Source organism: Leishmania donovani, chromosome 11 (assembly GCF_000227135.1).
Source record: "Leishmania donovani BPK282A1 complete genome, chromosome 11".
Classification (NCBI taxonomy): Eukaryota; Euglenozoa; class Kinetoplastea; order Trypanosomatida; family Trypanosomatidae; genus Leishmania; species Leishmania donovani.
The window spans coordinates 475,377-488,622 of NC_018238.1; the positions used below are offsets into that span (position 1 = coordinate 475,377).

At 59.3% G+C, this 13,246-nt stretch overlaps 4 protein-coding genes across 4 annotated transcripts; all 4 read left to right on the forward strand.

Annotated features, from left to right (window-relative positions):
• Nucleotides 1–1,431: 1,431 nt before the first annotated feature.
• LDBPK_111170 (hypothetical protein, conserved) lies at nucleotides 1,432–2,757 on the forward strand (the record flags this gene model as incomplete). Its single annotated transcript, XM_003859044.1, has 1 exon — nucleotides 1,432–2,757. One exon carries the CDS (start codon nucleotides 1,432–1,434, stop codon nucleotides 2,755–2,757), a length of 1,326 nt encoding a protein of 441 aa, XP_003859092.1.
• A 2,464-nt stretch (nucleotides 2,758–5,221) lies between these two features.
• On the forward strand, nucleotides 5,222–5,614 carry LDBPK_111180 (40S ribosomal protein S15A, putative; the record flags this gene model as incomplete). Its single annotated transcript, XM_003859045.1, has 1 exon — nucleotides 5,222–5,614. One exon carries the CDS (start codon nucleotides 5,222–5,224, stop codon nucleotides 5,612–5,614), a length of 393 nt encoding a protein of 130 aa, XP_003859093.1.
• Nucleotides 5,615–7,523: 1,909 nt separating this feature from the next.
• LDBPK_111190 (hypothetical protein, conserved) lies at nucleotides 7,524–9,602 on the forward strand (the record flags this gene model as incomplete). Its single annotated transcript, XM_003859046.1, has 1 exon — nucleotides 7,524–9,602. One exon carries the CDS (start codon nucleotides 7,524–7,526, stop codon nucleotides 9,600–9,602), a length of 2,079 nt encoding a protein of 692 aa, XP_003859094.1.
• A 1,335-nt stretch (nucleotides 9,603–10,937) lies between these two features.
• On the forward strand, nucleotides 10,938–11,489 carry LDBPK_111200 (S-phase kinase-associated protein, putative; the record flags this gene model as incomplete). The annotated part of the gene is made up of 1 exon (XM_003859047.1): nucleotides 10,938–11,489. One exon carries the CDS (start codon nucleotides 10,938–10,940, stop codon nucleotides 11,487–11,489), a length of 552 nt encoding a protein of 183 aa, XP_003859095.1.
• Nucleotides 11,490–13,246: the final 1,757 nt, after the last annotated feature.

Below are 13,246 nucleotides of genomic sequence, written 5' to 3' on the forward strand. Positions count from 1 at the left end.
GTAACATGTGGGAGGGCGTGCAGGGGCCCCCCTCCTCCCCTCCCCCCAGGGAAACAAACCTACCAATGACAACATAAAAGCGGACGTGAGGGTCTGCGGCGAATGCACACATCCACGAACACACACATACACACACATACGCGCACGCTTCAGCACATGGCAGCACCAGTGCCTCCGCTTGGGTGATGTCACGAGGTGCATGGGAGACGCGGAGCTACTGATGGGGCGATGGCGGGTCTCTGGAGGGGCGTGCGTGTCTGCGCGTCTGTGTGTTCATGTGCGCTCTAAGGTGTAACGTCTTTAGTTTTTATTTTTGGATCCTTTTCTATCTCTCTAACTCACTCTCTCTTTCTCAGTGTCGTGCCGATGATGTTGGCGGTGATTCGGGTTTGATGGGCCGATGCGCGCGCCCTTCCTCCTCCGCGTTGGTGTTACTTTACCTCCTCGGCAGCACGCATGGATGGGGTGGCGCATGTGCGTCTGTGCCGCGGTGTCTCTGATGTTTTTTCTTCCTTCACGTGCACTCTCGAAGACGAGGCCAGAGTCCCTTTTTGCGCATTGCCTAACGCGCGCGAAAAAAAAAAGAACGAAAACGATAGCCAACGAGCTGGCAAGGAATGCGATGGCGGCTACATCGCAGGGGAGGCATGTGGGCAGTCGCTAAGACGGGAGGATGGCTGGCCAGGTGATGGGCGGAGACAGTTTCCTTCGCGCCGTTCGTCGCTGCTACCCCCCCCCCCACTCTCCCCTCTTCCCCCTCTCTCTCGTCTTGACTACTCCCATACAATGCACGGCTGTCGCAGTCTGTCGCGAAATGTGTGGGAGTGTGTGCGCAGCCGAGGGAGGGGGGTTGGGTGGTGGTGGTGGTGGTTAGGCACGGAGTGGTGCGTGGCCGGCAATGCGCGTGTGCTCGGTCTTGAGCTTTCTTTTCAATGGCCGCTGCCTCTATCTCTCTCTCCCCCTCCTCCTCCTCCTCGGCTTTTGCCTTCACTGTGGTTGCGGATGCGTGCGTGTGTGCCAACGTGCAGGAAACGGAGAACGCGCGAGAGGACGAAGGCCCTAACCGGAAACGTCCTCCCGGCTGCGACCGAACACCAAGCGAAAGGCGAAAGCGGGGCGATCGAAAGCAGCCGAAGCGGAACGAAGTCGCTACAAGCGGGGCGCAGACGTGTGCGCGCCGCTGTTTCTCTCTGTTTCCGGCTTTCTGTTGCTGCTGCTGCTGCTGCTGTGAGCATACCGCCCCCAAAACGCCAACACGAGACACACAGACGGACAGGCAGGTGTCTGTCAGTGTGTGTGTGTACGTGTACGTGTGGAGGTCCGCACGAGCGTTCGCAGACTTGAAGGGCATTTGTTGTATTTGTATGTCTCCCTTGACACGCCGCGTGGGACGGGCAGTTTTCGCCTTCTTGGTTCTCGGGTTTCTCCTTGATGCTTCTCGGCTCGCGTCTTGCTGGCGCGCCGGCAGGCGTCTCGGCCACCGCGTTGTTGCACTCCTGTGCGCCAGCCACGCCGGCGTGCCGGCTGCTCTCCATACGTCGTAACGGCGCACCAACCTTCTCGTCGATCGCGTGCGGCCATGGTGTCCGTGGCGGCCGCTGCAGTAGCGGAATGGTGGTGGCGCTCCACGTGCAGCAGCGTCGCATTAGCTGGAATCCACTTAAGTGGGGACGCACGGACGTGGGGCGGTCGACGAACCCGCAGCTGGAGGAGGAACTGCCGGAGATCTTCGCCGCTCAGCCGATAGAGGTGGACGACTACATCTGCCCAGATAAAAGTCTGTTCGAGCGTCTGGAAGACTTCTGGGACTGGGCCGTGAGCTTCCTGCAACCTGTGGAGAAGCAGGTGGAGATCATGCGCAGCCTGCGCCACGATGGGTTCATGTCGTTCGACCTCGGTGGCTGGGGCCACGTCTTCTTCTTCTACGGCCTGTGCATGCGTGTGCTGACGCTGATTCCGTCCCTCTACAGCCACCGAAACTCGCTGCGCATGGCCCACATCGGCCCGCAGATATCGGAGATCACCAACAATCAGAACAAGGCCAAAAATGACCGCACCTTATCGTCGGCGGAAAAGCGTGTCATCAAGGACGGCTACAACCGCATGAAGTACGCGCTGTGCAAGAAGCACAACTGCTCGCAGTGGAAGAGCTTCCTGACAACGTTCACCACGCCCATCACCATGTCGGCTTTTCTGTCCATTCGTCGCCTGGCGATGTACGAGACGGATCTCGAGATGGCGCCGTTCCTATGGGTGAAGGACTTGACGATGCCGGACCCGACCTACGCGCTGCCGGCCATCTGCGCCGGCATGTTCCTGCTCAATTTCGAGATGAACCAGCGCATGCAGCGTGGCGGCCGCAGCGCCAGCGGTTTGTACGTGCGGTGGGTCGTGCGTGCGTCGTCTGTCGTCGGTATCTACTTTTTCGCTGGGCAGCCGTCAGCCATGTTCGCCTACTGGATTGGACTGTCAACGGCCGGCTTACTGCAGCCGATCCTCCTGCGCTGGCAGCCCTTCCGTGACTTCTTCCAGTTCCCGGATCCTCCCCAGGCTGCAAAGTCGAACATCATTTCCGAGATCAAGGGACCATCGCTGTATGAGCGCCTCTTCGCAACTCAGGAGGAGAAGACTCGATTGGAGGCGCAGCGCAAGGCAGACCGCATCAAGAACAGCGCCGCACGCATCGAGACGGTGGACGACTATGAGGTTGTCTTTGACGACGACGTGAAGGAAAAGCCGTCGGGGAATCGCAGATGATGCGCGAGACCTTGTCGTGTGTGGGTTCTATAAGGCTGGAGGATGGGTGAGAGGCTGGTGGGCACACGTCACCTGCCCGCAATACGGCGCACACATACGTGAGCGCCCACAAACACGCCGCTTTTCGTCGTCTGCGCTTCTCTTCCCTCGCTCGCATCGCCCACGTCTTCTCTTTTCGCGTGTGCACGGCTGCGTGCACGTGACTCGCCCGGTTATCACAACTCGTGACAACACGGGCGTTAACAATCGAGGTAATGCACACGCACACCCACACACTCACTCCCCGGTTTGGAGAGCCGGCGGGCCCAGAGGACGAGGTTTGCCGCGAGGAGGGGCGGTCAGCTCAGCTTGAATCCTTGCTCTGCATTCGTTTGCGGGTGCGTGAATCTAGAGCACAGGGCACTCCGTCCGTCCGGCCGGCTGTCCCTGTGACCATACGCCGCACCTCTTTCGGTACTCGACTTTGTCGGCCGACCCTCACACATGAGCTCCTTCTCTCCATGACCATCGTTGCTGCCCCTCTCCCCCCACCTCTTCCCTCTACAAGCGGACACACCCCAATACAACGCGAGCGATCGTCTCCGGGTTCAGGCAAGTCGCTCAGACGTGCGGGGAGCTGTGCTCGACGCGTGTGGGTTGCTCCTCAGGAGACGCACCAGGAAGCGAAAAACTTCTCTATAAAGGCGGCGTTCAACTCTCCGGTGACACGACGGTGTGCCGCCTTGATCCCCTCTGGCCTTTTTGGAGACCAAGGAGACACCCGGTATGCCAAGCGGGCAGATGCACCAACCGCGGCGGCGGCCGCGTGGTGGCGCCGCTTGAGCTGAGCAGCTCACATGGAAGAGCGACAAGTGGCAGCGAGGAGACGGCACGAGCGCAACTTCACAGGCAGAGTGCGAAGGAAACATGTGCAGGCGGCCGCGCCTCCTCCGCCTCGCGGGACACTAGCCCACACGGACGCGCATCCCATCCTCTCAAGGGAGGTCAAGGGACAACCTCCTCCATAAGTGGCGGCTGTAGGATCGCTTTCAAAAAAAAAAAGATCATCATACACCGCAAAACGCATCGGCGCCGCCTTTGTGCGCCGCCCTCCAGCTCTACTGCTGCTTGCGCACCTCTGACGTCGTCTTCACTGCCGTCGGCGCGGCTGCATCGCATGCTCCAGGCAAACTTCAACGGCCACGTGGGGTCATTGCACGAGACGCTCCTTGACGTTTTTTCTTCCATCGCCAAGCCCTGCCAGCTGCTGCGACCCTCTCCCCGGGACATTTCACCTTGTTCGACACCCTACTGCTGCTTCGGCAGCGTGGCGAAGACATGAAACGAGTTGGGTGTCGGCCATGTCCTGCACGAGAGTCGTGACGGATGCACTGACATCACATAGGGCACCGTTCCCGAGCCGCACGACGCTCTTGCGACCAACTCATCATTTAGCGGCAGTCGCCCTGGCCCTTGGCGAAGTTCTTCGCGACGCAGTCGCCTCTGAAGCTGTGGTCCTTTGCTGCATCCTACTGCATTGCCTGGAAGCCGCAGAACAAGGAGCCGGTACGAACCTAGTTCACGCCCCGCCCCCGTCGCGGCCGTGCGTGGACTTCACGCCTTGATGAAGAGGCGTGGCGTGACAGTGATGGATCGACGACCCGATTCGCAGTGGCCCAGAAAGCGAGCCCCAGGCGGTGGCCGTGCTAGCGGTCGTGGTGATGACCGTCTGTGCGCGCACCGTCGCTCGCTCTGCTTCGATGGAGTGCACTTTCTGCAGCGCGTTGCCGAAGAGGAGGAATGACATTGTACGCGCCGGCACACGTTTCGTTGCTCTCGTCGCAGTCGCGATGCATGCTGTACATCCCCCCTCCTCCCCCGCACGACGCGGAGTGCAGTCGTGCTGGACACAGCGCGCAAAAGAAGGCCGCCACGGACGGCGATGGGCGTCGGTGCAGATGGAGGTGCTCTTCTCTTTCGATGCTCGGGGGTTGTGCATCTCTGTCACGGCGTCGTCATCTGCGCGATCAGCTCTGCCGAGGGGATCTCCGACCGAAATCGTAAGGAAGGGAAAGAGCGGGCACTAAACCACCGCTTTTCCACGTTTCGTGAAGGAGCCTCAACCCGCTCCATCTCTCTCTCTGCGTGTGTGTGTGTGTGTCTCTCTCTCTCAGGCAGCTGCGGATGCTCTGCCTGCGCCCACATGATAGATGCGGGTCCCGTCGCACACCACAAGCACACGCATCATCATGCGTGCAACCCTTCTCCCCATCTTCTCGCCCCCTTTTCTTCCGTCTTCTTTGGCTTTCCGCTTTTGGTGGCGTTGCTGGCTTGGCGCGCCGCTGAGCGCGCGACGCCACAACACTCTTCATTCTCCACCCACATCTATTGTGATCTTCGGCTTCTTCCGACCCTCCCTCCCGTCTGCCTCTGTGTACGGCACACAGCTCCGCTCCGCCGCATTCGCGTTTTTGCACGGGCTAAGATGACGATGATGAGCGTTCTCGCGAACGCGCTTCGCACCATTGCGAGCGCGGAGCGCCGTGGCAAGCGCCAGGTGCTCATCCGCCCCTCCTCCAAGGTGGTGGTGAAGTTCCTGCAGGTGATGCAGAAGCACGGCTACATTGGCGAGTTCGAGATCATCGATGACCATCGCGCTGGCAAGATCGTCGTGAACCTGAACGGCCGCCTGAACAAGTGCGGTGCCATCTGCCCGCGCTTCGACTGCGCCACCACCGACTACGAGAAGTGGATGAAGAACATCCTGCCCTCCCGTCAGTTCGGCTTCGTGGTGCTGACGACCTCGCTCGGCATCATGGACCACGAGGAGGCCCGCTCCCGCAATACCGGTGGTAAGGTGCTCGGCTTCTTCTACTAAGCAGCATTAGGGTGCCGCATCATCGCTGTCGTTCCGTAGCGAAGAGACCCAGCAACCCCCCAATGCCACACGCTCGCAGATTCCCCTCTGACAGAGTGGGATGCACGTATATTTCACGTACGCGTACGTGTGCCTTCTCGTCTTCTCTGGGGAGTAGCCCCGTACGTGCGATGCGTCTGTGGGTGGAGGCGCACGCAACGGAGCGAGGGGTTGCGGTGCTTTACGGCGGTTTGCTTGCTTTTTGTTTTCCAGTGATTTCGTTTATTTTGTGGTCTCGTCGCCTCGCCGAGACGAACGCGATGGAGGCGGGCGACAGGATTGCGCAGGGAAGGGCCGAGGGCTGAAGAAAAGATGCAAGGGCTCCCGCTGCCTCGTCCGTCTCTTCCAGCCTTTCCGCGTATGCGTGTCCCACTTCTCAGCTCGCCCGTCCTATGTCTGTCCGTCTGGCTGTCTTAATCGGTGCCTCAACGTACCTACGCGAACAAGAAGAAGAAACGAGGATCCGAGAGCTGCGTTATTCCCACATAAGCCGCGAGCCCATGACCCGAAACGAGTGCGGGGCAGCACCCGTTGGCACCCGGAGAGATGTGAAGGTGTGGGTGGTGGTGGTGGTGGTGCGAGGGCAAGGGAGAGCGTGAAGCGGAACCCAGCCGGCCGCAAACGAAGAGGTGGCGCTTGGGAACCAGCTGAGAGACTCTCTCTCTCTGTTAACTTCATCCTGCGCAGGTGTGCGAACGCCGCGGCGCGAACAGCGGCGTTGGCAGGAGGGGCAGCAACAGTGCTGCCCATCAATACACGGGGTGCGTCCTCCTTCCTTCATGTCCTGCAGACGGAAAGAGACAGGGATAAGGACGCTTCTTGTCGCCCTTTGCCCATGACGCAGACCGGCCCCACCCCCTTCTCTTCCTTTTTTCATGACGCCCGCACACATCTTCGACGGCCATGTCTATACCTTAGCTCTTCTTGCTCCCCTCTCCATTGTGCGTCTCTCCTTGCGGTGCGCGTGCCTGTTATCACCATCGCCTCCTTTGCCGCCCCACAACGCATGCCCGCCGCTGTTCTCCGGCTCTTCACATACGGTGTGGGGGTTCACACCCATACGTATTGACATTACACACTCGTGCCGAACACTGCCTTGCCGCCATGGATAATGTTCAGTGCTGCGCGCCAACTCGGCGCTGCACTGATTTTCCCTTTCACCTCTCACGCCTTTACCTCCGCAGCTCCCGCCTCTGCGCGCGCGCCTTGTGCTGCGACTCTCCCCCTCCGCGTGCTATTCCGTGATCTTGCGTCTTTGTCTGCCTGATTCTCTTGCTCGCTCCGTACTTTGTGGACATCTTGACGTTTTATCCGGCTGAGCGGCGTGATTGTAATCCTTGCCTCGCACCACACATACGCGCGCACACACACACACGTTTAGTTGCCCCCCCCCCTCTTCCTCCCGCTCCCGCTCCTTGTTTGTCTCTCTCGGTAGGCGGGTGTGTGTGCCTTCTATTTTTGTTTTCTGCCTGCCTTGCCAGGTGCGCCACCATACGTGTAGCGCGCTGTGTGTGCGGGTCTTCTTCTCCTCTGCAGCTGAGCGCGCACGCCCTCCTTATCCCTGCTAGCTCTCTTCACACAGCAACGCGCCTCTCCCTACCCTCAAAAAGAAAACACACACACAGACAAACCTACAGTCGAACACCTGTTTTATTTTCATCGCCGTGTGGTGTGTGTACCGCCGTACACAGTCGAGGCACCTCCTCTCGTTTTCTTTTCGGGTGCCCATCACAGCCTCATCGCGCGAGTAGCGTACACGCGTCTGTGTGCGTGCGTCGGCTTGCCAGTCAGAAAGCCGGCGCTTCACGTCTCCTCTCCAAACTACACAAGTACACGTACCGGCGTGAGGACGTACGCTGTTTTTGCGGCCATGGCGAAGGTGCAGGTGGAGTTTCTGGCGCAGCGCCTCATGTTGACGCTGGCGGAGGAGAATAAAACATCGGAGCGGACCTTCTCCAGGGGCGTTGACCTGACATGGGTGCACCACAAGGCGCTAATCTACGCCGCCGTCATCTGCGCCGTCATCTGCTGCTTCGTTTCGTTCAGCGACCTGCGCGAGCACCTGTCGCGGTTCGACTACCCAAAGCTGCAGGTGCTGGAGATGCGTATCATCATGATGATCCCGATCTACGCCTTCTTCTCCGCCCTGTCGCTGCTCTTCCATAAGTGGCGCTTCTTCTTCGAGACGGTGCGCGACACGTACGAGAGCTTCGTCCTGTACATCTTCTTCATGCTCATGGTGTCGTACTGCGGCGGCGAGGGGCAGCTTCTGCGGTCTCTCAAGAGGAAGCGTTACAAGGGCATGCACCCGTTCCCGATGTGCTACCTGCCATCCTTCCCGCTCGACACAGACTTTTACCTGCGCTGCAAGCGCTGGGTGCTGCAGTGTGCGCTGATGAAGCCCCTCGTCTCCTTCATTGCCATGATCTGCCACCCCCTCGGCATCTACAAAGAGGGCAGCTTCAGGCTCAATAATGTGTACACGTACACCTCCATTGTCATGAACATCAGCCTCACAATGGCGTTGTACTACCTCGTGCTGTTCGAGATTGAATGCAAGAAGGAGATGTACTACGCCAAGACGTTCTTGAAGTTCCTCTGCATCAAGTCTATCATTTTCTTCAGCTACTGGCAGACTGTCTTTGTGAATCTCGCCTCATCGGCCGGCGTCATCTACCTTGGAGCGCATGAGGAGGAGATCGAGGCCACGGGCGCCGTTATTCAGGATCTACTCATGTGCTTCGAGCTGCTGCCGGTAGCCTTCTTGCATCGTGCCGCTTTTGGCCGCAGAAAGCTGGATGATGAGATGGCCTGTGTCCCGGTGTACATGAAGGATAACAACACCGGCGACCTGCGCTCCAACGTGGACACGGCGCTGAACGTGAACGACATCATCGACGACACTTTTGGAACCATCTTCTTCCGCAAAGGCAAGCTGATTGACCAGGAGAATGGCGGCGAGAGCGACGATGAAGAGATAACCTACGGCGAAGGGGCTGGCAAGGCGGACGACAGCGGTGAGGGCGCCTCGCGGGGTCCGAGTGCCGGTGCGGGATTCAACAGTGCCGACGGTAGGCTGGCATTCATGGGCAACGCTGACGCTCTCGCGCGCGACCCTACACTGGAGGAGCTCGTTCGCCACGCCATCGTGACGGACTACGGCATCCGCGTGGACGGCGTGCTCCATTACGACGCGGACAGCGATCGCGAGGAGCGAAATCAAGACATGAACTTCGCTGACACGGACGTCATCCTTCGCCGCTCCAAGCACGAGGTGGCGGCGCAGGACGTGCGGGTTGACACAGACCTTCTCCGCTCGCACCAGGTACCCCAGGGCGGCGCGACCCCGCAGATTTACTGCGTCGTGTGCGGCCGTTTCGATCGCGATATGGTGCGCCGGCGCAACGGGTACAAGTGCAAGGAGTGCGTCGGCTCGAAGAGTCAGTCACTGCTGCGTCGCCGCCAGCAGGAGGTGATGGAAGACGACGCGGTCGGGCCAGGACACACAGATGTTGTGGTGGCGGCGATGAATGCAACAACGAACGCTTCCAGCGATGTCGTCGACAACCAATGGCAGTTCTCGCCCGCTGTTGCGTCGACCATGTCGCACCATGGCGCGGCGGTCGTAAGCGACGATGACGAGGATGCATCGTACGTGCAGCCAATGCCTACAGAGGCGGACGCGGACCTCGTCGGTGTGACGCGTCTGCCTCAGGACACTACCGTGTCGGCACTCCCCGGCGCCACCGCTTTGGTGGAGGGCTTTGCCAGCCTTCAGCAGGTGCTGCGCGTCACCTTTCATGGCGATGATACGAAGCCCACCGCGTTTCGGACCTCGGCTGCGCCTCCGTCGCAGGGGGGAGCTCTACCGGCTGCCGCGTCGAAGGGACCTCCTGCGGCGGTGACGGCACCGTCTCCAGCCGGGCCGGACAACTTCAATGGTGATTAGACGCGTGCACAGTTCCAATACGCACCCAAGCGCAAGTTGGTGGCAGGGACATCAACATTACCCTCCAACGGGGGCCTTTGTAAGCACGCATACATATGTTTGTGCTTGGCTCGGTGTTGCCGTCGTTCTGGATCGACTACCTGTCTTCGATCTCTTCTACCTTCGATCCGTCCCCTCGGTGCGTCTGTGCTTCGGACTCTGCAGATGGAGACGCTGATGTCGACTTCGCTTATTGGCGGTCCCGTTCGCGTTTTTCCTTTGATCTCTTCCGCCTCCGCGGTGTGGTCCATCGCTGGCGTGCTGGATGAGAAGCAGCGAGCACGGCTTGCAGGACTGGACGAGAAACACCACAGAAAGGGGAAGCGTGCAAACAAAGAGACTTCATCCGGCGCAACAGCGGAACGCAAGCGCGTTGGTATGACGGCGCAGTGCTTGAGAGTGGCCGTGGAAAGGCCGCGCCGGTTGCAGGCATCCACGGGGGCGTGCCTTGTCTGAGAAGCCTCGGACAAAATCCACGTCGATGGCTGCAAATGGCTTCGTTTGAGGCGTTGCGGCACTGTCGCGCTCTTGCTCGCTGTTGGCACATGGGCGAGGGTGCTACCTTTCCTCGACCCCCATCTCTCCATGTGCCCCTACTCATGATTGGCCAATCTCGCCATGGCCCGCTCTTCTTTCTCGGCGGAAACGCGGCATGCACGAGCCCGCACTCTCCCTCATGGTGGCTGCACTTCAGTGCTTCGCTTCTCCGATCTGCTCATTTCCTTGTCCTCCATTTTCCCTTCGCAAACTCAACCCTCTGCGCGCTTGCACGCAAAACGTACGGACGGACGGCACATCCCCCCTCCCTCCACCCCTCACTCACTCACCACCACCACACCACTCGCCCCCTTCCCCCCTGGATCATAAGAAAACCGCCCAAATATCTTCCGTATATCTTTGATTCCCTGTGCGGCTTTTTTTTTTGCGATTGCTTTTGTGTTGTCTGTGTGTGTTTGTGTGCGCCACCCACACGGGGAGCCGAACAGAGGACACGGCGAGCAGCGGCAGCAGCTGCGGAGCTCCGCTCGCACACAAGCAAGCGAAGGAAGGGGTGCAGTGTGTGCAGGTGCGCGGGTGTGACCAGTGTTGACCGACAGAGGGCGCGTGGTGCGAACCGAAAACGCATGCCACGCACAGCACGCCAGCGTTACGCGTCCGTTTAGGTCTCCCTGTCTCTTCCTCTCCCCTTACTCGCTTACTCGTTGCCATCTTTGCTGTTGACACTTTTGGGCTTTCGATTTCGCTCCAGCGCGCGCTCTCTCCGTCTTTCTCGCGCTGTGCCACGCACGCCGCAAGATGCCGGTGGAAATCTCAAACAGCGACGATGTGGACTTCTCGCAGTACTGCGTGCTGCAGAGCAATGACCATCCACCTGTAGAGTTCAAGGTGTCGCGCGAGTCGGCCAAGATGTCGGGGCTGCTCAGGGACATGCTGGAAGACCAGGAGGGCAACGAGGCGATCATCCCCATTCCGAACGTGTCAGGGCAGACGCTCCGGCTCGTGCTAGAGTACATGGAGTATCACTGCGGCAACCCAGCGCAGCCCATCGAGAAGCCGCTGAAGACGACGATTGAGTCACTCGTGTGCGAGTGGGACAGCAACTTCCTCTTCAATCAGCTCCTCAAGAACCACGACGAGAAGCAGCACGAGGTGCTCATCGACGTCATCATGGCAGCGAACTTTTTGAACGTGCGCGACTTGCTCGATTTGACGTGCGCCTGCGTTGCAAGCATGATCCGTGGCAAGACGGCGGAGCAGATTCGCGAGCTGTTCAACATCGAGAACGACTTCACACCTGAGGAGGAGGAGAAGATTCGCGAGGAGAACCGCTGGTGCGAGGAGTCGTAGAATCGACAAGTGAAGCTGATCGCGTAACGTGCGCCTGCATGCACTTTAGTGTCTATCTGAGTATGTGTGCGTGCTTTTTCCGCTGCCTCCGTCTGCGCTTTCTCTCGTCCCTTCCTTCGACACCAGTTGCACAGTAGTGTCTGCTCTCGCTAACCCTCGCCATCCCCTCTTTCTGTGTCTTCGTGACACCAGTGAAGTGCTGGCGTGTGTGTGCGTGCGCGCTCTTCTTGTATCTGTTCTGCATGACCTTCACCGAGGGCACAGCGCAAAAAAAAAGACGGGGGCCCCACCCACACACGCCAACACTGACACTGACACGTGCACGCGTATGCAAAGAGAGGAAGAGAGGCACGATACGTAAGCGGACTGCGTTGTTGCGTCCGACTCATGCGTGCTCGTGGGGTGTGCACTGGTCGAAGGATTCGGCTCATTGTGGGGTGTCACTCCCTGGTGATGCATGGCCGTGACACTCTCATAGAGGGAAATCAAGCGGGGCCGAAAGGCCGGACCGATACGAAGGAGCCGGAGGCCTTTTCTTTTCGCGTTGGGGGTGGGGGAGTGCGTGGAGTGAGAGAGACGTGAGGTGTGCCCGTTGATACGCAGCTGATCACCGCTCTCGGCCTGGATATGTTTTCTGCTTGCCCCCACCGCACCCCAGCCCAGCCGCCTCTTCCTTGAATGCACTGCGTACCTCGTTGCAGCTGTCCCTTTGGCTGGCTGATTTCTGGGCTCTTTCTTGTATGAGTCGTCGTTGTGTGCTTGGGTGTACGTGTGCACTTGTGTGGGGTCCGTCTGGCTGGCTCGCTGCCTGAGTTTTGCTTCCACGCGTGTGAGCGTGAGTGGGATGGTGGCGATTCGGTGCCCTGCTCGCCTTCCTCAGCCATCTCTCTCTTGCGTATGCATGTGTGCGTGTATGTGTGTATGTGTGTATGTGTGTATTGTGTATGCGTGTGCGTGTATTGTGTGTGAGCTTGTGTGTGTCTCGGCTTTTCCTTCTATTTTCCAGTTTTGTTTTTCTTCATCCTTTGTTCTTCCCCTTTTCCTTGTCCTCTTAGTCTTGCGTGGTGGCGGTACCGGGTGTCGCGGCGGAGAGGTGCTGTCTGCTTGCTGTTGTGACTGTTGTTGGGTGCCGTGGCGGAGGGAGGTGTGTGCAGATGCGCATGGGGAGAGGCGTGCAGGCGAGCAGCATTGCACGCGCACCTCTTGTGGTGGTCGTGGTGCACGCCACCATGACCGGCATCGCCATTGGCTGAGTGTTCCCTTCGTCTCTCTCTCTTGCTTCTTTTCCTCTATTCTCACGAGTGGGGTAGAGGGGACGGGTTGCCCTGTGCACGCCTGCCGGGTAACATCTTGCCATGACATTGCCCGCGAAAGCCACACACCCACACACACACACACACACACACAGGCATGCCTGAAGGCACAGCGACCAGCTTCCCTCTTCGTGTCGCAGAGAGTGAGGGGGCGAGGAAGGCATGTGATGCGCGACGCAGAAATGTCCTTCGCCACCAGCGATGATGACGGCCGTGCCGCAACGAGCGCCGTTTTTCCTCCTGGCGCTCTCAGCGACTTCTGTAATTCGCATCAGCCCTCCCTGCAAAGCCCTCTTTACCACCTCCCATACATTTGTCTACCTATATATATATGGCTGTGTGTGTGCGCGCGCGCATGGACAGGGTCGGCCACGAGCTCCGTCTTCCTCTGCTACAGTCGTTCTGGCTGTCGCCATTGCCGTGATGCTCTCTCAGCCCTTCCCC